The sequence below is a fragment of the Mastacembelus armatus genome, chromosome 11 (assembly GCF_900324485.2).
Source record: "Mastacembelus armatus chromosome 11, fMasArm1.2, whole genome shotgun sequence".
Taxonomy (NCBI): domain Eukaryota; kingdom Metazoa; phylum Chordata; class Actinopteri; order Synbranchiformes; family Mastacembelidae; genus Mastacembelus; species Mastacembelus armatus.
The window spans coordinates 11,724,340-11,751,586 of NC_046643.1; the positions used below are offsets into that span (position 1 = coordinate 11,724,340).

Consider the following 27,247-nt stretch of genomic DNA (forward strand, 5'->3'; position numbering starts at 1 on the left):
CTACCCTTTGCCTGAGGATTTTCTGGCACCAAAAATCTAGAATGACAGAGGTGCAGAGATAAAAAAAAAAAAAAAAAAAAAAAAAAAGAAACAAGAGAAACGTTCTCTCTGAATGGAGCTCTTTCTTCCTCTAACATCTCTCTGACTGAATGGTATCTGCCATGACCTCTAGTGACCTGTGGCTTAAGGGAACAAGAAAGAGGGAGAGTGGACAGTTGTGGGTAAATAGAGAAGGCAGTGTGTGCATTTGTGGGACAGAGAAGGAGAAGGGAAAAATGAGAAAAAGAGCATATGTGGGTGACTGCTCTCCTTTTGCCCCTGGCAAAATGGGCCATGTGCCTCTCTTCAAAAATCAAAGACTGTGCACAACCATCATCTTTGGAAGACATTTAATGGCCCAATTACTACCTTAAAAAATGTCTCCATTGATCCATCTAAAAATGCAAAGGTTTCATAGGGAAATGAGGTCAATGCTACTGGGGATCCTCACTCAGGTACAGACTAGAAAGTAAAGACACAACTGCTACATGCAGCGTATGAGCACATCAGCCTGTGACAGACTGGGACTGTGTTCTGGCTCGTTACCCGTGTCATGTGATATCTGTTCAGGTTTGTTTCCCCCACAAAAAGGGAAGGAGTGAACAAGATGGAGAGGTGAACAGAAAGATTTATAGCCACCATCTTCTTGGACCATGTATCATCTGCCATTGTTGCTGTTACCAAAACACACTGGCTGTCGCTTTAGCCCGTTAAAATGTCACTGCTAATGATGTGGGTTATGCTACTAATGCTAACTAATATGTTTTTCATACAGTGTTTGGTATCCTGCCCAGGTCAACCCTAGGCCTGTAAAGCATGAAGACTGAAGGATGGCTAATTGTTCAGCACCTGCTGGTGGGCCTAGGTTAACAGAAGAAAAAAAGCGTATTGAGGCTGAAATCAATTTCAGTGTAATTGCCAATATAAAATGCTGTTATGCATCTTATTTATAGTTATATATGTTGAAGTTTTAGGCACTTTAGATGTTTTAGATTCTTATCACACAACGCCATTGAGTGTCTGATTAATCCCAGTGTCATTGTGAAGCCCATTGTGCAGGACAACAAGTCCATAAAGAACCCGCTAGAGTTCAGCTGCAAAAAAAGAACCAGGAGTACTGCAGCACTTACAGTACCAATCAAAAGACTATGCCTATACGTAATGTGAAACGTTGGCTGGTAGTGACGTGAACCCACAGAGCAAATGCACTTCCCCTTAGTACTACAGAGCATTTTAGCATCTTTCAGTTCACTGTTTTGGCATTCTAAACTGCAAATATGTTATTTGGGTTCTGCTCCAGACTGCAGATGTTTAGTCTGCTGATAGTGATACTGACTGGTGAAGCATTTAGCAGCTAAAGAGCCAAATAGTTCCCCCTCAGACACCCCTCACAAGACATAAAGGGGAGTGAATATTAAAATTAAATCCATCAAATAGCCAGGATCTCAATTCTAAATCAATGTGTATGTTGTTTTGTATCTGCTGGATATGTAAAGTTAACCACATCAACTTCAAAAGGTAGTTACATTTCAATTTTGTGCTAACAGGTTCTTTTACCCCCTTTGTGGTGGAAAATCTGTTTAAGAACTGCACAGTCTATTTTAATACACAAACAATATACAAACAAATGCTTTATAATCAATGGAATGACAGCAAATGACAGCACAAGAAAGGCAATGGATGCATCACGTCAATGATTAAATTACTGAACTTTTTCTAAACTGAGAGAGCATGGCAGTATCAAGTGAGACATAATGCTAGTTGAATGCACCCATCAGTGCTTGCCTACTCTCTGGAACAGTGATTCATAGAGAGGAGGAAGAGGGAGCGGAGATCTCCTTACTTATTCCAGTAAAAAACCACAACAAACCAAAGGAACCATATGACAACCTGTTGGTGTTATTCCCTCAAGTATTCCCACGCTCGCTAGTGCATGGCCAAACACACCACTAAGAGAAACACAGCTACTCTGCTCTGAGGCCTCTGACTGAGTATCACTGTCTTTGTCTCCCACACACTAAAGGGCAATGTTGAATAAAATGAAAATAAATCAAACTGGTGTGATTTGTACTAATTTGCATATACAGTATTTATTCTACTGAGACAATTCAGACAATTTAAAGTATCCAAAACAAGACATTTGAAGTAAGCAGATGCTCATTTCTTCTCTATATAATATACTGTAGTTATCTCTGTTGCTTGGAAAGGTATCCTGATCTAAACAGACAAGCCGTGGCCAGATTTGGCATCTGCCGCTGAAGCTTATTCACTGAAAACGTGGCTCAGAAAGCTCTGAATCACGCTGCTGCTTTTGTTGGCATGATATACCGCACTTGAAAGGCAAAACTAATGGATGCCCAAAACAATCAGCCTTCCGACAGAAGTACCCAACAGTTATTAGCTTAATGTGCTAACAGAGTCCTCAGTGCTCTCCTTTTCATTTAACTGTGGAGTACAAGAGGCCTGCTTCTGAGTTGCGTCAGTCTCAAGTGGGTCCGAGTTGGATGGTTTACTCAGGGTGTTGAGTCTCTTGGGAACTGAAGAATAGGATGTCAGCTGCTGCTTCCTGCTTTAGCTAGTAACAGGAACTGGCTGTGTTCCAGTGTGTTCCTGTGGGTGTGTGTGTGTGCACACACCGTTAGACACAGAACTGGGCAACAAGCCCAGGTGCAGCAAAGCCCAGGTGTTTCTCTATGAAAAACACAATGAGCATGTGCAAACATGGAGGGACAGACAGGCAAATGGAGGTGGATTAGTATCAGAGCACACCTGTTGAGCACCTGCCCTATCGGCTCATGACACACGGATTCTGGATGCAGCAGTTGTAAACACACACACACACAAGAAGCCAAAACATGCACATGTATATTTCCTTCAAATCACAAATATTGCAACCGCAGTAACGTCAGCAAGACGAGACTCTCAGACCTCAGTTTTCTGTCACTTTCTCCCTGCCTTTCTCTGCACTCCCGCTGGGTTCTTCAGTCTCTGTGTCATTAGGCAGCGCATCAGGGATTAAGAAGGCGATGGGAGGATGTGATTCGCAGCAGAATCCACTAAGTCTCGCATTACTACACACCTCACAAAGCACAGGGGAGTTTCTAATCCACCGCACAGCACAATCCTGCTAATGCATTCCTATCAGACACACAGGAGCAGAGGTCGGCTGAGAATTAAACACCAAAGTATTACTGTCAAGTTCAGCATTGACATGGTCATGTTTGTTTTTCACATTAAAGTCAGCAGATACCTGCATTTTGGTTAGGTGATAGATATGTAAGAAAATCATTTAGAGGACAAAGACGTTTTTAAAAACAACACAAAGTCTTGCATATTTATTTAACATGACTATTTAACATGACAATCTCCAAAGAATAACATAAAAATTTCAGTTATCAATGAGCTAGATCTTCCAAATATATATCAAGCTACTGAATGTCAAATAGAAATTTTAGCATTTAATTCTTCTGTCATTATGAAAATTAGGCTATAATCGAAAGCCAAATCAAATATCTTAATATTAGACCTGACCCACCAACACATATGGTCCTAAATTAGATCCATATCTGATCTCTGATTATACGGCTGCTGATCACAATTCATACTTTTTTAGTAAATGAATGAAAAAAATACAAGGAGTGGAGCATCAACAGCAATGGTGGTCAGTGAAGAGACAAAGAAGCTTCAAACTTGTTGGACATTTATGGAGAAGCTTTCAATCAAACCAAGGAAGGAACGTGTCGCAACTGAGTTTTAGAGGAAACTCAACAATCTGACTCAACCGCATGATGCTAGTCTTGTATCAACATGGCTCACATTTCAGTTAAATCTGTGCATGCATGGTAGTTTAGGACCTCAACAGTGTTCACAAGAGCCAAATACATGTCAAATATAAAAATGCATGTGAAGCATTAACACAAATGGGCTTGATAAGACAAAAACATAACTAAACATAAGACAAAAACATAACTAAACCAATGCAGCTTCCATGATAGAACTCTACATACGTTAATTTTTAAGTCGAACTGCAGAGGTTGGCAAAGTTATGCCTCAAAGTGGCAAATCAATGAGAGAGGAAGAAAATAGTGAAGCTGGAGGGAGAGAAAGAGAGAGGAGACATCACTGTATGTGTGGGACTAGCAGTAGTACTTTGTGACATGCATCATCAGTCCTGTCTTCTCACTATATCTCCCTAATGGGAGCGCAGCACACAGTGTGTTTGTGTGGATGTGTGTGTGAGAGAGAAAGATAGTGGAAGTGATGAGCCTCCCTGTCAGAGTGGCTTGTAGAGAGACTGTGCGGGTGCGGGTGTGTGTGTGTGCGCGTGTGTGTGTGAGATAGAGATAGGGACTAAATGAGCTCCTGGCGGGACTGACCCTCCTCACTTCTCACCGGTCCGTCAGAGAGACTGCGCGCTCCACTGGAGCATGGACACGGGCACGGTGCTGAATGCTGAAAATACACACACACACTCACACAGAATAATACAGTCTGGAGACAGGCAGCTGCACAAGTACTCTGTATGCTCAGCCACACACAAAAAACACAAAAAACATCTAGAACTAAAACAGAAAATACACTCAGGTCAGTGTGCATTTATGTTCACATGATGTCAGGGTAGAGACAGAAAATGCAAAATGCATGACAAAATGCATGTGTTTGTTTATGTCAAAAGCAAATACAGTGCAAAACCTAGCATGCTCTAAGTATGCTGTGTTGGGTTCACTAGCAGATGTAATTATGATTCATGTCTTGGTAAACAGTCATACATTGATGAGAACGTCTCCTACTGGCTAAAGTATGGGAAAGTAAGGCAACAGTGAATACTACGTGTGTGTGTGTTTTGGTGTATTACATTTGGGCATAATTACTCTTGGTGACACACCTCACATGACTAATGAGTAGGATTTGGGCACGTGGCGCCTACCTCATTTGTCACGGGATGATAGGTAAAGCTTCCGTGCGCTCAAGTCCTGTGGTAACACTGTTAAGGTTGTGTTTAACCCTCACACATTGCTACTACCTGATTCATTTTCTCCGTTTGACTCCCTGTGAGCAGAAATCAGTGCAACACCGTCAATTAGCAGAGATATGTCACATGGCTTGTGCTGACGTCACACTCGCCTCCTTTTTAATCACTAAGTCTGCTGCATGCACAACGCTACTCCAGCCTTGTGCTAATAGACGTGTCAACATCCTCAGTTACAGCTGACATTCATAGAGATTTGCTCCTGTTAAGGAAAAGTTCCAACTTGATATGGGGTCCAATAAAGACAGTCTACAGTCAAGACAATTTACTAACCCATTACTGACAGAACATTGTTGTGGATAGCACTGAAGAGCAACATTACTGGTAGTCAACATTAATATCAAGGTCCTATCCTATTTAATATTTGCAATTACAGCAAGTACCACATGAATGACCTGAAATATGCAAGGATTTGAGAAAAAAATACAACACCACTGACTTTTCCTGAACTGCATGTTGATTTTTGACACTTTTCTGGCATCATTACATTTATCAACAAAATGATTCATATCTTTTAAGCCAAAAACCTCGAACTTTATAAAGCACTAGTCACATTCCTAGCAACGGACACATTGGCTGGTCCACATCTAAGATCACAAAACATTCATTCAAATAAATGTACTGAATACTGAAAAAGTCCTTCACTTCTTTTTTTTTAAATTATATATCATCTTTACTTCCTTACAAAGAGATACATGATTCTGATTAGAAAAGACATTTAAATAGTACAGAAAAAAGTTTAATGATATATTACACAGTATCCAGCAACAGAGCCATGTAGATAAATTGTAGATAAAGGTTTATTTACTCTGCAACTCAACTCAATAGCACTAACCCTTGCACATAATAGCTCACATCTCATCTTGCCAAACATGGGTCTGAATAAATAGGCTGTGCTGCCCGGTCCTTTCCATTGAGTCAGAGCTCTTGTTGGTAGTTGGTAATGGTTGACCTTTTAGATAACAGGTGTCATGTATGAAGGTCTATTAGGTCGAGCTATCTATTGTTACACATGTGAGTCGCTCACGGTGGTGGAGGAGGGGGTCTGCATGTACTGAGGCTAGATAAAAGCCACTGAGCGAGGGTACGGGTGCATGTTTATCATAATGGTTTCTTTGACATGCAGTCTTTTACTAGAGGTCCAAGGGGGTCATGGGAGAAAAGAAGAGAAAAGCTGCAAGACTGTCTCACATTTCGAGAATCATATCAGCGACAGAACACAGTCAGGCACAGATGGGAGTCTTGTCTTTTAAAAAAAAAAAAAAAAAAAGACAGTGGAAGAAAACATGTTAGGAATGAAAGACATCAGAAGATCTTTTGTGTCTTTTGGCCTTTTATATAGTTCACAAATTTAAGAGTCACATCCAAAATAACATATTTCTATTGCTATTTAAGTTTGATGTGTGCTGACAAAATATGGAATAGAAAGTCATAACATGAAAAACAGCACATTGACAAAATGAAAGCCCCTGAAATTGCATTTCTTTGCCAAGAAATGATCTTTCAATAAGCAAGAGCACTTGGACGAAAAATGAATGGGAGGTAAGTATGGGAGGCCTTGTGCACAAAGAGTTAAGCGGTGGAAAAAAGAAGCAATGATAGACCTGCGTATGTTTTTCTTCAAAGACGCATAATACCTTTAAAGGAACAATAGATTTGACAAAAAGAAAGAAGTAATCAACGTGTCCTTATAAGGAACTCGTAGGCTCACCTGTATTTACCCATCCTTCATCTCTAATTTCTTTTCAAATGAAATAACAGGATTGTGTTTGCAAATGTGTTAATCCTATGGAAGTCTGTCTGCTTGTGCAGCAGGTAGAATGTGTTGCTCTGTATTCGGCACACATGTTCAATCAGGAAGAGGGCTTTGTGGATTCTAATCTCACACTTTGTGATCTCCAGATATCCGAGAGGAGAGGTTTGTGCACTGGAATGCGAAGCAAGTGTTTGCCTCGATTTGACGAGAGGTTCAGCGGGAGATTTACATTTTTTGTTATTAGTGGAGAAAACAGTGGGACGTGACTCTGCAGAATATGATTAACAGAGGCTGTTATCAGCTGCAGAAATTGGAAGACTTGTGTAAAAAGACTTTCAGGGAATGAAAATCAGATCTTGGCTCAAGGGGGAAACAGACATAAAGCCATGGCATAATTAAAATCAGCATAGTAATGATTACAGTTTCATTGTATGTTCCAAATCACAAAATCTCAAAAATTGCCTCAAACTTCATTTGATGGATTGCAACATTTCTCCTGAAGCAGCAGCACCTTGTCAAAAAGAACCAAGGGGAGCGTAGTGCAAAAAAAAAAAAAAAAAAAATTTTAAAAGTTGTAGGCATGTGGTCCACCTGTTATTAATCCACATCCACGTCCAGGTTAATCTCGGTGCTCAAATTGAGGTAGAAGAAAGCATAGATGCAGAGGACAAAAAACAGGATTGCTGCAACGACCAGGAATGCATCCTGAGAAGGGAAAACAAAATGTTTTAAGATACAGTGTTCATCAGTAGAACTATTTATACATCTGCCTGATTCCTCGTCTGTTTTGACACCCGGGAGCAGCTCTACTTTGAATGTTCTTGCATTATTCAGTAACTTAAGGCTTATTTATTAGCGTTTATATTCATCAAGTCCCTCCTGTCTTTCTTCTCATCTACATTTGGTACATTTCTAAAAGACTTTCTGTCAGTCTGACTTTGACTGTGATGTTGTTGTTTATTAACTTGTTTTGAAAAGCAGGATAGAAATATTTCACCTGCAACTTTTGGTTATATTGATGTGCTTAAAGGGCAAATGTATTTAAACTATTGTCAGTTGTCAAGCTTTCATTTCAGGCACTAAAACGAAAAAGAAACTTTTGTGTTCAAAGAAGCAGTTTTTTTCTACACTAGTGCAGGTAGTGTCACGCAGAGAGCTGTCAGCCATGTTTGTTCTGTATTAAAAAGGTTAACAAGCAGATAATCATATGTCAGTGCTTCTTGTCCACACAGCAACCCAAGATTGTGTTTTTAAAGCCAGTCACGCTGTTCAAAAGCATTTTTAAAAGCTTTGTTTACAGCGTTGGAAAACATTATCTATGGGGCTGACGCAAGGCCAAAACAGACAAACAGTGTTTTCAAATGTACCTGCATTTGTGTGAAAACGGTTTCAAGCTCTTTAAAAGTAAACCAGGTCCCCACAGTAGGAGTTCTCACTCTGATGGACCCATTTGCACATTAATGACACAAACACTCTCAGCTGCTTTGAGAGATTCACTGTGGGAAATTGTTACCTGATGTAATGAGTCGGGCGACAGACTGTAAACATACTGAAGGTAAATTAGGGAATTTAGAAAAGCATAAATACCGTATTGTATGTATTCACATCAAGTCTTCAACACTGACAATATCTAACTAACCCTGGGGCTGGGGTACGCTGTGCCAGGGCTAATGTTTGGTTTAGCTGGCCAGCCTTAAGACAAACTGGATACACTATTTGTTTTGGGTTTGCATTGTTTAGTTTCAGTAAAGCCTGTCAGCACATGACATACGAGTGAATCAGGTTTTTTAGATGCAAAGAAATTAATTGGAAACATACAGCAGCATCAAACTGTACACAAACAAGAAAAAGATATTTCAAAACATACAGTGTCACATTTCAGAAACCAAGTGACTGCAGTGCTATGATCTAGTCTATCTGCAATCAATCGCCACAGTTCTCATGCCAGTTTTACCAAGAAGTAAACTTCCCAAACAGAATGGCCTATTTTTTTGTATTTTCTATTGGTTAATTGTCAAACAAATTGAGCCTTTCCAGAGGAGTGGCATTCAACTTGAAAATGGGAATTTGTAGCACTTGTTCATTATGTGGCGCTCACACGATTACAATCTTCATCAACTGGAGTTTCATTAGGGCCACTCAGAGTATTGAACAATGGTAGTTATTCTTTATCAAGAGAACTCATTAGCAACAAACTTTCTAATCAGCACTGGAGAGCTTGGAGAGCTTTGAAAGAGTGCACAGTACAGTCTGGAGGTTATTCCAAAAGAAAATAGTTGATTTTGAACATGGAGATTAGTCTTAGAATACAAACTGGGCCACAACAACAAAGTGAATTAGAAACATACTAAAAAAAAAAAAAAAAAAAAAAAAAAACCTAAATAAACTCAGTCAAAGCATGATTTTATTCTTCTATATATGTACACCTGGGGGGTAAACTAGCTGCACATTGTTAGACTAAATCATTCTGTAACATCCCATCATGCTGCATATTCATGAGGCATGGCCAGAGGTGTTGCAATGTTACAGTGAGAGGAAACAGGAAAGTACTGTAGCAAACAAGACAAAAGACAGACTAAGCCAGGTATGATGTTAAAAGAAACAGAAGCAAACAAAAAATATACGCATGAATACCAATTTGAGAAAATATCAGTAATTGCAATACATAGCAAGCACTTACAAAGAGGACTGCAACTTCAACCTACTGGCCAAACAGCACGGAGAAAAGACAGAATGAAAAACAGGAGTGACAATGAGGGAGAGAAAAGAAGCGAGAGATAAAGCTTGGCACAAATGAGGGGTGGGGATAAAGGGAGGGGGTGCTAATAATAATTCCTCTCTGACGAAGGGAGTGGTGGGGGTGACAATTAAAAGGAGTCACAGCACCCACAGCTATCTGTGTACATGTTGAAGTGCCTAGTCATCAGCAGCATTGGTCTTCATTAGCCTCAGCCCACATTTATCTACATCCCGGCAGCCTCCAAACAGCTTTAAGTCCTTGCTTAATTGGAAAACTTTTAAATTTCATGCACTTTAGTTTCATATATTAACCGCCAGGCTCCCACCGCTTGATTTACTTTTCTATTTTCCCTAGGCCTCGGAGAAAAGAGGACTGTTATCAAATCACTGAGGCTTGATTGTTTTCTGCTTTTTCTTGTGTTCTCTCGCGGCTTTGAAAACATGACAAAGAGAAGCATTTGAAATTCTGTACACAATACCGCAAAGAAAATCTTACGCTTCTGACGCAGGTAAGCTTCTTGCTGCTGAAACAAAAGGACGCACGAAATTGCAATGCAGGCTCTCTTTTTTTTTTTAACCCGTCTTCTCTGCGTCAGGTTTCAGAGAGAAAGAGAACAGCTGGTTATAGTGACTTGTCTGTGAAAACAAGCTGGAGGGGTTTTGGTGAAAACACTTGAGTTGTAGAAAGCACCTGCACTTGATTGAGATCATTGCTTTCGAGGAGAGTGGCCCACTGTGTTGACTCTTGCCTTGTCTAACAAACATTTATGCGCACCCACACATACACACACACATACATAGTCAGACACAAAAACACAGCATCTCTGCCCACATTCTGATGGAGACCCCTGGATGGGGTCCAAGCACATCATCATCTTCATCATGTGGCTCTCTCAGCACCGACAGCAGCTGCAGAACACTCGGCATGCTGGGAGCTGGGTCCCTGTCACCCTGGCGACAAGCCACAGCTCAGCAGACATCCCCTCATCTGGTCCGCCCTTTATTTCCCTCCTGGGTTTGTCTGTGCATGTGTGTGTGTGTACATCACTATCTATGTGCCTACGTGCTAAACAAGACAGATTCAGTGTGGCTGTGTGTAGGTGGCAGACAGACATGAGCTCCTAACAACTCTGGGTACATTTTGGCTGCAGTTGATAAATACGTCTCATCTGTACATCGACAAATTACCACCCATTCAGTTATATTTCATGACTGGTTGAATAAAAGTTCTTTTGTTGGCTTTGTAAGAGGCGACTTATCACGTTTATGCCATAACACTCTTGTCCAGCAAACACATTTTGTATCTTCCCCCACCAATATCTTTTGTATGACTTCTGGACTAATCACTTTAGAAATATCAGCATTCTTCTCCCAGCTCCCAGAGTCCAAAGAGAAGTCTTCAAACACTGTATATATTAAAGTTCCAAACCCAAGAAAGAAACAACTGACTAATGAGCTAAACTACAATCTATGACATTTTTAGCTTCTGTTATCACACTCCTACACTCACCTACCATGACAGGAATGCCATAAATAAATCCAGATCCAAATCGCTGCTTACTGTTTACTTAACCGTTTATTAACGAGTCAAACTGTATTTCTATTGCACAGAATACATTTTTTCGAATCACAAAAAAAAAAAAGAATCCTGTTCTATATGGTACTTGTTCATCACACTATATACACTCTATATAAATGACAGCTGGAAGATGCCCACAGTTATTATCCGTAGCCTATATCCTCTGCCAATTCCATACAGAATTTTTTTTTCCAACTTTTTATGCTCAGCAGCTAAATAAGAGAGGGAAACCCGTGCAGAACTGAACAGAAGGCTAGTGTGCCAATTAGACAAGGCAGCAGGCTTGTTTCCTCTGCTGCAAGCTAGTGTGCTGGAGCTACTTAGAAAGTGCTTCTTCTTCTGAACAACCTGAGGAAAGACTGCAGCTAACTTCCTGCCAGCGTCTTCATCTCCGCATTCATGACCCCATGTCATCCAACATTTAGACGGGCTGCAGATTTGCACTTCCATAACCCTACAGTGACTCAACGTGAGCGCAAAAATATGCACAGATACAACAGTTGGCTGGTTTCCACCACTTCTCGGGTCACTGTTTTGTGCTTTTTCTCATCACTGTTGTGGGAATAGAAGTTCTCCCTCCCTCACTTTCTCTTTCCCTGTCTCTGCCAACTTATCCAGACTGCCCTGCTACTAGGACAGCCTCAAGACAGCTTGCCCTGGCAGCTGCCAGATTCACTGTGCCCACATGTCTGCTGGCCCTTCTGAGATGCCAGCTGCATCTAAGGCAGCATCTCAACCAGGAAAATGTAGGAGTGAAGATAAGAGTGGGGAAGAGGAGAGGAGAGGAGAGGAGAGGAGAGGAGAGGAGAGGAGAGGAGAGGAGAGGAGAGGAGAGGAGAGGAGAGGAGAGGAGAGGAGAGGAGAGGAGAGGAGAGGAGAGGAGAGGAGAGGAGAGGAGAGGAGAGGAGAGGAGAGGAGAGGAGGAAACTTTATGCATACTAACAACTTGCCTATAAACCGCAGCCAAATTATTGCTGTCAACCACAGGGTCAGACACAGGGATTGGGGGGGGGGGGGATTTTGACTGTCATCACAGAGCTATGTAAAACTCCCAACTTTGTAAAACACTAAAAGGACGCGGTGGGAAAGCAAGCGTGACCAAATATCCATTACATTTGGCCTGAATTTCAATCGAACTCAGGGCCAAGAGGTCTAAGTTAGTCTAATATCCTCGCCCCAGAGGTATTTTTAATCCGACCTCTGAAAATTCCCTCTCGTCTTTGGCGTGAAAAATCTGAATTATTCATGAGCAATATCAATATTTCAAGATATGGACTAATCTAATTGGATTAAAGACATGCTTAATGAGGCCTTGCGTGTCTAAGAGATGCATATTTTAAAACGTGACCATTTCACCCAGTGTTTAATCCTCACTATGATTTGTTCCTCTCTGTGTACTGTGTGCCAACTGAAGCTTAATGAGGAAGTGAATCCTTTTGGCTTTTGATGTGTGGTAACACGACTGAATTTCAATGCTACAAAAGAAAATAAACATAAAAATAGCACGTTATCTTAAAACTGACTCAAACAATAGCTGACTTGACTTCATCTGATGTCTGCGATTTCAAAGCAGATTTAAAAACCCAAGACCACTGATTCACAAGCCATTTCACTGGCAGGAGTCTACTCTTTATAAAAATCTTCAAATAATAACACGTTATTGGTAAGCCAACTGAATGAGGAAAAGTATAAACGCTGGTGCCATGTTTGCTGGAATGATAAAGCAGAGTCATCCATCTTTCCCTGTGCAACAGCTCGTAACACTGCTGTGTGAGGAAGAAAAAAAAAAAAAAACTGCATGACATTAACTTTTCTACCCTAGCAACACCCTCACCTCCCTTTATTTTCACATTATTCTGTCTTTTGCCTTTCGTATTTTATTCTTTTTCTCTGCTTGTATTTTCCACTTCTCTCTCACTATCTCTTCATGTCCCTGTCCATTGTTCCTCTACGATTAAAAGCATAATAAAACCCTTGAATTTCAATCCTTCTGGGAATTCATAATGTATTAAAAAGCTGTGTTATGTCTTCCTCTTTTTGTAGGCATGATACAGAAACTTTATTCTATGGATTACTCTTGGTTCCTTTCCCCCCCCCCCATTGATCGATTTCACCTGTGTGGATAAGCAGGATCCACAATATGTCATTGCAGGTAGATATATGTTCTTAAGATTCCCAAAAGACCTACAGTGAAGAGTCTGGGATATGAAAAGGGATCTAATGGGACATGCTCTCAAATAGGCAGACAGACAGACAAATGGGAAGAAGATGGTTGGCAGGAAGACAGACAAGCAGAATCACAGATGGGCTCAGACAGACAGGCAGCCAGAAGTAGTCGAAGACATGAAGATGCAAACTTCAGCAGTCTTAAAAAGAAGGCCCACAGAGGTCACTCTCACCCTGAAACCTGAGAAATTCTTCTTCGCTTCAGCTTTCAGTCGTGTGGCCTTTAAAACCGACTTGGTCTTCTTGTAGTCCTGTTTACCTGAAAGAAATGAGACATGAGATGGATTAAATGAATGCAAAACTGAACAGTCTTTGTTGGAGCAGTTTGACATGAGGGAACTTTTTCATGGCCAGGCAAGGTTGTTATGAAAGTGGAGACTTTGGAGACCCCTCGCCCAGTCCCCAAGGAAAACACAACTTTACAACTACATTTTTACAAAAAGTTAAACAGGATATATCATGTTAATTAGTAAGTTTTATTGGTGCTAGGAGAAAGAGTTTACAGAGAGCCACAATACCCCTTTCCCTATTCCCAATCTTCATGTTAAATCTTTAGTGAGGGTGGGTCAATTTTGACCCAGAGGACAAGGGGCGTATACACAATGTGAAGACAACAGGAGGGGTAAGCTAAGTTAATCATGTCCTGGTTGGCACTTACACCATCAAAAAAAAGCCCAGTTGCAATTTCAAAGCCCAGCTACACCAGCGGTCTCATATTTACTCGATATAACCAATGAAACAGAATACTGAAACTCAAGGGACTAGTGAACTCTACTGTAACATGTAACGTCACATGATTAACAAAATGAGACAAGTGAGGAAAATACGGCTATGAAAGTCACAAACCAAGCTGCACGTGCGTGGTCGTTGCCGACCTGAGATGCACACAGTTGGTTAGCTTCCCATGAGTTCAGCTTTCAAGGGTGAGTCTTGTGGGCAAACTGGCCACCTGGCAAAGCGTGTGCGTGTGCGTGTGCGTGTGCGTGTGTGTGTGTTTGCTTCACATGAGGCAGAGCCGGCTGTCTTGATCTAATTAGAAACAACATTGTGCAGGAAAAGGAACTTTGCTAACAATAGGGTGGAAAAGCAACAGCTTGCTGAACAGTGTGTGTTCTCCAGTTTTACTATCTTTGTGAGAACCAGTTTGTACAGTGAGATTGTGGACAAATAGGTTAGGAAATAGGAGACTGAAGTCCTTAGAGAGGTTTTAAAACCCTACATATAGAAGTAGGCGAGAGTCAAAGTCAGATACTGTATTAAGTTCTGATGGTTGATGGGCTGCAGACATCAATGGATGGTCCTCATAAGGTTGGACTTTAAATGGGGGAACAAGCAGGTCAGTTCTGACGCTTTAAGCAGAAGCCACTTGATGTCCCCCCCCCCCCTTCCCAGCTAATCCTTATTTACTTTGGAAGAGGCTACAAGAAAATGGAGTAGGAGATGAAAGCAAGCGTGCACATCCATCTGGAAAGGTTGTGGAAGAGAAAAGCATGCTAATGAGCTAGTGAGAAAGGAGGGTCAGGTAACTAAGGTGTGCACATGTTGTGATTCTGAAAACAGTCAGGGCCTCGAGTCTCTTGAAGAGAACTATGAAGGAATGAGGAAATGACCATTAGCCTGGTGTTAAGCAGCTGCTATGTGTCACTACACACACCCACACTTTCTCTTTTTTTTTTTTTTTTTTTTTAAACCTTGCACCCAAATACCATCATTAAGATGTTTGCTACTGGTCAATTAACAAATTAAGCTGAACTACATGCAAAAAAATAAAATTTTATCACTGCAGTGAAATGAAGACTGACTTTTTTTTTTTTTTTAATTGACAGATTCTATACTTTTTGATATGTACTATATTTCTTCATACCTAGGAAATCTAGAGAATTATGTTTTATATATACAGCAACAATAACAGCATGTCTTGTAACCTGTTCTGAAACCAGTTAAGCAACAAACAAATCGCACAGTCAAAGTTAAAACTAAACCCCACAACTCAACAATGAGTGCTGCTCCCATACTCCTTCACTGTGCCCCTAAAAGACCTTTCCCGCACCTAAATGCCCAATGCCCATGACAAAACATCATCACAACTGAAGCAAGCTATGGCTTAAATTTCAAAAGGAAGGTTTTTTTCCTCACCATTTACAACATCTTCCACAACTGCTTCCAAACATGAACCTGTACTGCTTTTCTCATGTGCAAGGCTGAAACTGTTCCAAGTCTACACAGAAAAATGACATTTATATGCAAAAATTCATAACAACCCTGAACACCCATAACCATCTGGTAAGAATCAATACGCAACTGGAGCAAAATCAGAATAATTACACCAAGTAGGAGTATGAATAGCCAAAATGGAGGAAAAACGCCGGAGAATTACATCAGGCAGTGCAAGGTATTGGAATGCTGCTGTATTACAGCGCTGGATTTCTTAAAACCTCATGTTGGCTTTCTCCTGTGGTTTGCTTGCGTGGGTCTAAAGCCTGCATGTGCACACGCACACACGCACGCACACACACACACAGTCCTGATGATATTGCACTGGGCTTATGAGCACTCCTATTTGTCATTGCTTTTCTTCCTGCTGCACCACCACTGCAGACACTTTGTCACCAATTATCTACCTGTGCTGGGCTACACACCATCCTCTCCTGCCACACTGAAAAAGGCATCACTGTCCTCCTGTACCACAACGACAACAGTGTGTCACAGAGGAACATTAGCCCTTGTAAGGTGGCCTAGAGTGCCCGCTGAGAGGTTTCCTTGCATTTCATTCAAGTCATCACAGATTTCATGTCATGAGGACAAGAGAAAAGTAGAGGGACCCTCCCCCACAGCACTCCACCACCATACATTCCCTTAGAGGTATGTTTCATGGTTTTCCCTGCTTGTTCATCACTGCCGCTACCTATAAATGTTGTCTGATTAAGACAGGAGAAATTAGTTTTTATCTGGAGCTATTGTTCTGCTTAGCATAATGAGACAGGTAGGGGGTATTAGCTAAAATTAGCCAAGTGATTAAGAGAAGGAGGTGGGTATGGTCTGTGATTTGTGTGTCACACAAATTGGTCATTAAAATGACACTAGAATAGGTGGCAACATCTAAGAGTATTATTAAGAATGAAGAGAAATGTCAGTGATCAGTGACTGTTTAAATATTCTCTATTGGACACTGTTGCCACTTTTACCCCAACTTGACCACATCATTGAGGATCTATTTCAGGATGTTGTATTTTAAGTGGTTTAGGACAAAAAGATAACATTGTAGAGTAATATACTATTCATATCGTTAACATGAGCAGTAGCAGACATTTAAAGAAAACGCATAACAAGTACTTCAGGCACAAGAGACGGATGATCAATGGGGAGAGTCAATGTAGAGTCAATGGAGAGTATTGCTGTCACAGATCAACCAGTCTCCCTGTTAACTACTGACTTGTACTTTAGTGATTTATTTTGGTGAGATTAGATGAAATGTCAACAGCAGTATAACATTAAATTATCAATAAATTAGTGTTTTGTTTTTTTTTATTCAAAACTATTCACATTATGAATTTACAAAAAATCCTCTAAATTTTTGCTTGTTGCTTATCCCTAACTGAAAATCATAGATACAGACAAAACACTAATTTTGGCGGGTCAACCACTTACTGTTGACCTGAAAAATACAAGAACTTTTGTGATCAGTTCTGATGTCACTTATCCATTCATTAGATTCAAATTTGACAAAGACCTCAGCTTCTTTGTTGGATGCAGATATGTGACTTCAGGCCAGTCCAATGTTAAAGAACCAACCCATTCCTTATTTAAAGTGTCATATGTTTGAACTACGGTAATAACATTTCTAATGCACCAATGACATGTTGTCAGTCTACATAAAATCCAGCCAGTGCTGTAATGTTTGAAAATCTACTATACACAGTTGTCATGAAGTTAAAAAGACTAAAGGAAACACTAAGATACATGAGGAATTCAGAGTGTGTGTTTGTGTCTACTGGAACTAGCCGTCCTGCATATGCGCTACATGCATGAGTGATGAGGTGATTTCGACAGACAGCCCACCGTCCACTACTCTCCAAGAGCCCAGGGACAGTTCGAGCAACACACTGACAGCGTGTCTGACAGTTCCCAATGCTTTGCTTTGCTCTGCTTTGCTTCTGTCTCTCTGGCATGGCAGCCAAATAGTCAGTGACCACATGGTGCGGATCGCTGGCATCTGCAGTGGAACTGGAGGGCTGATGCCAGACACATGGGGGATATTTATACCTTGTCTTTTGCATCATGTCAGGGGAGGAGAGAAGAGGCCAAAGCTCAGGTGCTGGGGGGAACCTGGACATATGATTATAACCAAGATGTTTTTGTGTCATTTATGTACATTCAAAACACTGACTGACACTTATATGATCAAGTAATCCAAACACCTAGGGACAGAAGATAATTATGTCACCTAGATTAAAATTTTCACATTTACTTTTCCATGTAAGACTTTCTGAAACTAATAATTTCCAATTTGCCATTTTGTTCTTAAAATTGGACGTCTTTATCTGTGGAGAAGAGTCGTCACTGATTTGTTCAGCAGGCAGCGGCAATCATTACTTGAACACAGTGACCACTTGTGCTTTACCTCTCCTGAGGGCAGCCTGGCGTAATCAATTATAACAGGCTTAATAATGGTATTTAAAAACAGTGTCAACAGTGGCCCCTTGATGGCTATCTGACATGACAAAAGCACTCCAGCAGAGATGATGGTACAGTCGACAACCAGCCTTGACTACTGCTGACGTGCCATGAATAAGCCACACTATTACGATTTCAAATTACCATGTGCGGCCCACTCCAGCTCTCAGAAGACCCGGCACCATGCAATCTTTGATCTTCACTTTTGCCGTATTTTTCCCCTCACACTCTCCATTTTCAACCTTTGCTGTTAAACAGTGGTTCAGTGAAATTGCCTGATGGCCATTTTTATGATGAAGAAGGAAGGAAACTGTAGAAAATGAGTGGCTGGAAAGAGGTGGAGGTTTTAAAAAAAAAAAAAAAAAAAAAAAAAGAAGTGAGGATCAACATGTCACTTGACATACCTCTGTTACGTATTCCTTAACCTTAATCGATGAGAAAGAAAACCCTAAAGGAAAGAAAGGAAAAAGGCAAGATTTTCTGCACCTAGGGCGGGGGATGTGACAGTGGCAGATGAATTTATGTTTGTCTTACATGTATGTCTTGAACCTGCTGGGTTTTAAACAATGGCAGACTGTTAGGGAATATCTGTAGGCTAAATAAATAAATCTCCTTTCCCAACATCAAAGCATATGCAACTGTCCTCCTGGTTTATGAGCCTCCAGGTTGTATAGCCTGGCAGAGTAAACGAGACAGAGACATTTCTCAACTGGCTATCACATGCCTGAGAGACACAAATATTGTGATTTCTGTCAGCCTGATGGTGACACATCCTTTTATCGTTTGAGAAATGACATAAAAAAAAAAAAAAAGGATCTGATACAAAAAGTGTGATGCGAAAGTGACAACACAGTGCAAAAGGTGTGGGTAGAACAGTGTCATGAAGGACACATTTTCAGAAAGGGGATGTGGATTGGTGTAGAAATTTTAAACTGATAAAAGAAATACTGTTCATTAAGACTAGAGGGCTGTGATGTTTTTAAGACAGCTTAATCTCTTTCTATTAATTAGCACTACGGTTTTTAATACTATAGGTTCTGACAGGTTGATTAGTGAGCATGAAAGAAACCACATTTTTTTCCACTTAAAAAAATAAATAAAGTCGTGCATTTTCTCCTCGTTAGGTTTTCGTGTATCAATTTTCAACTTATCTGGTCAAGAAAATAACTTCATGCCTTCTAAAAACCTCTAGGCGTGTGTAAGCAGGGATAACACATCTAGGGTAGTGTTTCACAATCCTCCTGATGAATTGCTTAGGGTGACTGATCTAAGAAATCACCAGTATCTTTAAAATCAGATGGCAGGTCAAATACATGCAACAAGGTAAGATTTTGAGATGTGCTCAGTCAGCTCAGTCAACTCAGTCAGCCTGACCCAAGAGTGTCTCTGAGCGGACTGAGGTGCAAGTGACTGCACCTTTCTAAAGTATAATGAACACTCAAATACCTTTCCAAAGTATGTGACTATTTAAACTTAAGACTTAGCTTTTAGTTGAGGGTCATCTCAATGCCGCTCAGCATGTTGTGCTTTCAAAATAAAAGCCTTTGTTTAGGATTCTTTCAAAATAAAAGCCAAGAAATAATTTTAAAAAAGAGCTTAAAATTGACTTTGGCTATTGGCATACAGCTTTAGGCACCAACTCAGGCTGTTTTTAATATCAGCCATGGTGTCGTCTCCTAGCAGGCCATGTTTTGGACTTTCACAATAAAAGTCCACAGTCATAAATAGGAAGATGTGATGGATATGTGTCCCCTTTTCTTCTTGTGTTATTGTCATGTGTCCTGATGGATGGGATCAGTTGGAATTGTACTCCTGACTTAAAAAATAGGCAGTGTATGTAAAAGAGACCTGTCTGCAAATAAAGATCCTTAACTCCTCTGGACTGTGTTGCTTTATGACTGTCTTCTGACAAATAAGACCGCAGGTTCAGCTTTTTCAACATTTTTGGCAGTTTTTGGTCAAGAAGATGATCAAATGATGATTTTGGATCCAAAAGTGGGTGCTTTTTGCATCTAATAAAGACTACTGAGTCACATTTCATGTACACAATATGCCACTCCTGGGATGTGAAGTAAAAAACGCCTTTAAGGGGAACAGAGCTTCCCTTTGTGGTTGCATCAGTCATAGCTGCTCATAATTACCCAGCTTTGCCAATGGCGACCTTTTGGTTGTGCGCCACAAGAGGGAAAAAAAAAACAAAAATAAAACAAAAAGGCATCATATAAACTGTAAACTTCAAGCAACAGCAGCTGGCATGCTAACAGGGACTAAACTTTTGACTGATACCAACCAAACTGCCTCATTTAGGCCTTTGTGATGTAAGAATAAAGATGGCAAAACAAAATACTGCAGGGTAAGAGTGGGTGCAAACTCGACAGAATGGGTTATGACATGATATTAAATGTGCAGTGTGGCATTTATTGTCCATCAGTAATGTGACCTCAGATGCTGCTTGTTCATGTTCCAGTTGAATCACTTCCACTGCTTGTGTGCAGGTCCTAATTCAAATAGTGTGGTTTAAGTTTCTTTCCAATTCTACACAAATTGGAAACGTTTCCAGGACTGTGCAAATACGTTACGCTCATTCTTACATAGCCAATGTTGATTAAGGGCAGCAAAAGAGGCAAGTGGTTAGGCAGTGTGGGATATAGAGTATGTGAAACCACTCCTGGATTGCTCTGTACAATACAGTATCATGTGCAATGTATCAAGTGTAACCTTAGCTTGTTTCTGTGAGAGAACCCTGAGTTGATTATTGTGTTGGGGGAAAACTGACCACATCAAACACTGAGTTGTGATTTTTGTTGAAAATAAGTCACACAACAAATCAAAGACCATCTCAACTGTCAGAAAGCATCATGAACTAATTTACAAAACGTACTGTTTTAATTGTCAGGTAATATATTGATTAGCATTTTGATTAAACAATCATTGGGTATACACTGTTCCAGCACTTACCAAATTTTGTCACTTCTTTTTATTAAAGTGACTATTGATCAATAAACTGATTACGCAGCACTAGGATAACAAGACACTCACCAATCTGTTTCCGGTACTGATCAACTGGTAATCTGGTCGCACTGGCATCCTTCTTCCCCATTTTTCCTCCTTAGCCTGACAAAAATGAGAAGAAAAACAAGCTTTAGAATGACATAATTTCACAGCTGGGTTTCAGTCTTTCAACTAATCCTAATTAATTTAATCAAATACAGATATAGCACAAGTCCTGCAGATAACTTGTGAAATCTGCAGGAAAGATTCGAATTAATACACAATCATACATGGAGAAGAGTAGTCAGTTTTGATCAGGCAGATGGTTTATCTTTCACATACATCTGCTAGTCATAATTAAATTAATTCTCACCACCTTCCATGTGCGCTACGTTCACAGTATGTGCACTTCCTCTCCATCTCATTTAGTCTAACACCATTTCCCTTCACACCATGAGCTCTCTTTGATTACAGTGACAGTTCGAAGGGAAGATATAAAGAGAAAGTGTCTGGAATAATATAAATAGTATCAATACGCTCCTTGTGTAACAATGTAAGTGTGTGACTTTACTTGTGTAACAGAATAAATGCCAGTCAAGAGATGATGTGCATTTATGTCAACAGCTGTGCATCTATAGATGTACATACATGCCCCATATACAACCATATCCATATGCATAGCGTATATACATACATACAACCATATATGTATTATCTGTATAATGCTTATTTTTTTTACAAAGTGATAAAACTTTGTGTGTGTTTTTTGGTGTGTCTGTGAAGACTCTGCTCTAAATTCCAGGCATGATTCCTCACAACACACTGCATCAATCAATAGTGGAGCCTTTTGTTTAAAATAGTGGAAAAAGCAAGTATGAGTCAAGGGGCAGACCTGTGCTTTCTTACTGATACTGACACTGAAATCTCTTCCCTGCTCACTGCACAAAATTATTTCAATAGCATTAAAAGAAAAAATTCACATATATGTTTTTATGTTTAAAAAAAAAAAAAACAACATTTCCCATGTCCTGTTACTCTCATAACAATTGATTATCATCAAAGAGATGAAGAAAAATATGTAGGTAGATGTCCACAGGGGAGAACAGAGAAGAGAGAGGTGAATATGAAAGGGGAAAAAGTATCTCTGTGCTTCCAAGAAGAACAAGAGTGGCGGAGAGTCTGGACGTGCAGCGGGGGAATCGAGGAAAGAGACTGAATTAGCATGCTCAAGGAGCGTGGCAGGCTGCCTGTGCTGTCTGATACCTTCTCATGGGAGGCTGCTGCTGCCTTGGGAGACCAGAATTTTACCTTACACTAAAATACTGTTTTGAGCTGCAGCTCAAACACTGCTTGCACATCTATTGTTCTCCAGCAGTTGGAAACCAGAGTCAGCAAATTAAAGGAAGTGGGAGAAGGACAAAATGAAGAGAGGACATTGTGCAAATGTAGTGTTTACAGATGGACAGTGGGCTCTCAGAGTTGTTGGCTATGTTTTACTGTGCAGCAGCATCACAACATTATATGTAATTGCCAAAGGCAGCATATTTGAAGTGTGTGTCACTTCTGGTCATTGCACTCTGAAACTGCATATTTAAAGTTTATGCTTGGATTTGTAACTGTGACGAAACATGCGCAAGCAGGTTTGAACGAGTGGAGGAAAGTGTCAGGTGTGATGTGTGACAAAAGAGTGTCAGCAAGAATGAAAGGAAAGGTGGACAAGACAGTGGTGAGACCAGCAATGTTGTCTGGTTTAGAGACAGTGGCACTGAGAAAAAGACAGGAGGCAGAGCTGGAGGTAGCAGAGCTGAAGATGTTGAGGTTCTCTCTGGGAGTGACGAGGATGGATAGGATCAGGAATGAGTCCATCAGAGGGACAGCTCATGGTAGATGTTTTGGAGAAAAAGCCAGGGAAGCCAGACTGAGATGGTTTGGACATGTTCAGAGGAGGGACAGTGAATACATTGGTAAAAGGATGCTGAGGTTAGAGCTGCCAGGAAGGAGGCCTAGAGGAAGACCAAAGAGGAGGTTCTTGGATGTAGTGAAGGAGGACATGAGGATAGTTGGTGTGGGTGAGGAGGATACAGAGGATAGGGTTAAATGGAGGCAGATGATTCGCTGTGGTGACCCCTGAAGGGAGCAGCCGAAAGGAAAAGAAGATGCTTTGGATTTGTAACTGTGGGTAGCAAGGAAATGTTGCAAGGCAGACACAGCAAGGAAGTGTTAGAAAATAGATTTAAATACAGTTACAGGATTGATAAATAAATACGTTCCTATCCATTTTTTTGTGCCTTAAATACAGAGAGGACAAATTGTGTATTACATTTTAGTCATAACCAGCATTTCACTTCACAGGAAGCTCAATGTTTCACATGCAAGTCTGGAATTTGTTTTAATGATGGGTTTTAGAAATAGCTGTAACCTAAATTAGAAGGCTTAGGTTGAATAAAAAAAGTACAGTAAAACCTGCCATAGTACCCTTGAGGTGCAATGTACCATACGAGTTAATTCATGGGTGAATTTTCCCTCTTGAGTGAAGTGTATTAAGTCACAAATGAGTTTTTAGTTGTTGTGCACATCGCTGCACAACCAAGTTCCAGTTTAAGAAATTGAAATTGAAAATAACTGCAAGAATGCCTTAAAAGAAAAGAAAGCGAGCATACAACATGATTTCCCTCAGGGCTTGAATCGCAATCAAGCTAAAACAATTAGTTGATTAATCACGCAGGTGATTGAAAGAAAATAATTTGCAACTATTTTAATAATTCATTAATTGCTTGTTTTTTTTTTTTCAAAAATAACATCCATTTCTTCTCCAATCTGAAGAACTAACCACACTAATAAATTATCTCCAAACCGATACCATGCTTTTTACCCATTTCATAAACTAAATGATCAAACAAATAATTACAACAAATCAATAAATTAATCAATGAATCACTATTTGCAGCCCTACTTACTTTTGAGTTTGATGGTGAATCATTTTTAAACATTTAATCCTAAATGGGAAAGTGTAAATACAGGCGCTTTTTTTTTTAAACAAACCTGTGCACTCTGGGGCTTTGTGTTTTTTAAATTTTACCAATACAGCTCTCTATATGTCAGCACTGTGGAAAACTACACCCTACTATCTATGGACTGCAGTATAAGGTCAGCTAAGCATGCACTGGCACTTTTCTCTCCTTAAGAACACGGGAGGAAAAAAAAAAAACCTCTGTGCCTGTAGGACTCATGTTTAGCATGTCAGCTCCTGAGCAAACTGAGCTCCTGAGAAATTCAACCCTACAAGACGTAAACCCCCCCCAGTGCAGCTGTGACTTCAGTCTTTGTACTCACAAACATACTTACACTGGTGGTGTTGTTGTTGTTGTTGGTTGTTGTTTATCAGGAGATTTCGGCGCCTAGTAGAAGTGTTTCTGCACTAGCACACGCATGGCTGCTCTACGTGGACACGCAGGACGACAGAAGTGCCCGTCGTTTCGGCACTTTGATCCAAATTTCTACAAAATGCCAACACACCACTTCTTCCCACTGATAGTTCCTGGTTTACGCGGTAACAATCGATGACAGACAGCCGTTTGGTCCAATCAGACGCGGGTATTTGTCAGGTGGACCAATAGGACGAGCGCAGGGTGGTACAACGCAAAAATGAGCATGTGAGAGGTTGATAGTCAGACACTCCTTAACCCTCAGGATCATTTAATGAAGATATGTTTTTCATTCTTTATTTTATAAAGCCAGTTAGTTGTCAGGGGTTGTTTTCTATACTTACTGCAGGTACAGTTATTAAGTTTAACATTTTGTTGCCTGTTATACCAACTCCACCACATTTAAGAGAGAAAAATTCAATTTTCCTGCACTGACACCTGAAGTTACCAGTTATATTTCCATCAAAAAGCATATAGAACATAGTGCATTGGTATAAATTAAACTCCCAGCAGTAGTAAAACTTTTCTCAGGCTAACCCATCCACAAGACGAGAGTACCATATACACATTAATACAGTACAGTGATATAATAATACTGACTGGGACCACTCAGCATGATGAGTACTCCTTCTTTTGATATTTTAAGTATATCTTGTTGCTGGTACATATACTTTTATTTTCTTTGTAATTTAGTTTAGTTTTTTTGTTTTTTTGCATAGTATTACTAAATAAATTAATTGTATACTTCTTCCACCATTGCATATTATCACAAAGACCTAGTGCACAAGGCTATCTATCCAAAAAAAAAAAACCTTCACCCTTCCAGCTTCCTAGACCTGAAACATGCTATTATTTGGAGTGACAAAGACATGTGTTTTATTAAAATAACAACTAACTGCTTGACACTTTAGCATTACTGCCCTGTCAGATTAAAACAAACAGCATAGTTATCCCTGTTGAAAACTGCTTTGTTGTGCTGTGACAATTAAAGGAAGCAACGGCCAACCTCATCAAGGACGAGACAATCTCACCCCACGATGTTCACCCTTCTTTCATCAGTCTTTTTACATTTTTTCTTTGTTTACTGTGTAGAATTTTATTTCCCCCCCCCCACCTAATTGCATTGAGCCTCATTGCTGCCTGGGGCTTAGTGCAGATTATGGGTAGACTTGCCACTGCTTGTAACTTATTGAAGTTTAAAATGATTCTCTGCACTCCCATGGGCATGCCATTTGCATGCTGCACAGCAGTAACTAATAGATGTAATCTTGCCTGTAATGTGCCTGTGCCTGCATTATTCTCTATTTCACATGAAGTATTGGGAGTGAGCACTTTAACACTGCCCCTTTTTAATGAAAGAGCAAGTATTTGAATGACATTTGTCAATGGTGATATTTTAATCCACAGAAATATTCCTGAGAAAATTGTACTGCATTTTAACTTAAGACTTTTGTAAGTGTGACACTGAAATGATGTGAAAGTACATTCAGCGCCTGTACATTTATACTGTATAAGTACATACACTTTACATACGTGCTAGCCCAAAGGCTGCCATGAGAGTTAAGTGAGAACTGTTAACAAATAGTCTCCATAAAAAGCCTTAAAATGTTGCCTTAATAAGACCATCAAAAGCAGCATGAGCATAGTTAAAGCAGAGCACTAATGTTCTCTTGTTATATATAAACGTGTGTGATTAATATCTCCTGTTGAGTGAAACAAACCAACGTGCTGAGCCTGTCACACTGATAGATATGAAAAGCATTGCCATCAACTGCTAACTGAAAACTAGGCAGGATGGATTTGCCTGATGAACAGTTGTGATGCACGAACTGAAATGTATAGATAACACTTCAGAGGAGGATTTCCCTCAGGGCCTGTTAGTGTGAAGTGAAAAATGTAACAAGTGAGTACCCCTTGTTAAATTAAAGGCAATTTCAGGTATACAAATGGCTGCTGTTTTCAGTGACCACACCATAGAGTCTTTGTGGAGATTTCATAACATATAATTTTGGAGATTTATGTGTGTGTGTGTCTGTCTTTAATATATATGTTTCTGTAGTTTCTTTTCTGTCTCTCTCTCATGTCTCTCTTTGAACCCCACTCTTTTACCCTCAGTTACTCTTCTTCTACTCCCCCTTCTCTCTCTCTCTCTCTCTCGCTCTCTCTCTTTCTCTCCCTCCTCTCAGGCAGTTAGACGTCCTTTAATTGCCAGACATTAAAAAGAATGCTAGAGAAGAAGAATCCCCTGGGGCCACTGGCAGGCTAAATGGCAGCTCTACCGCCATTGCCTCCTCCTACATGCAGCAATGAAAACGTGTCAACATAATCTTGGGCAATTTGCGGTCATCATCAGGGGGACTGATTAATTTTCTGAGTGTCTGCTGTAAACAGCAAGATCAGCTTTCTGCATTTTCTGGTCTTACTATAAATTGTTGCAAAGCAATATTGATCAACAAGCAACAAAATGCATTCATGGGGATGGACATAACTGACACACATCCACCTGTTTCAGATGTTGTTAAATGCAGTTAATGCAGTTAATAATCCTGGGTTAATTGGGGAAAAAAACTATATCAGAGTTATTTTCTGAATTTTAAGGTCAAAGTTTTAACAATATTTCTCATTAATTGGGACCTAGGATAGTCCAAAAACCTGAAAAGCCGGGGCACTTAAATCTTAATTTTTAGTGTGATGTGTCAAAATTTCAAATGTACTATAATGCCTAAATTCTAGTTTTTATTTATTCATGTTATCTTCATATTCTATCAAAAGATGCTGCATAATTTTAC

The 27,247-nt window shown here is 40.1% G+C and overlaps 1 protein-coding gene across 1 annotated transcript; it reads right to left on the minus strand.

Annotated features, from left to right (window-relative positions):
• Positions 1-5,785: 5,785 nt before the first annotated feature.
• Positions 5,786-24,587, minus strand: triqk (triple QxxK/R motif containing). Its single transcript, XM_026300980.1, has 4 exons — positions 24,379-24,587; positions 21,082-21,156; positions 13,542-13,627; positions 5,786-7,529 (listed from the first exon to the last, which is right to left on the minus strand). The coding sequence occupies exons 2-4, from the start codon at positions 21,140-21,142 to the stop codon at positions 7,422-7,424; spliced, it is 255 nt and encodes an 84-aa protein (XP_026156765.1). The 5' UTR covers positions 21,143-21,156; positions 24,379-24,587; the 3' UTR covers positions 5,786-7,421.
• Positions 24,588-27,247: the final 2,660 nt, after the last annotated feature.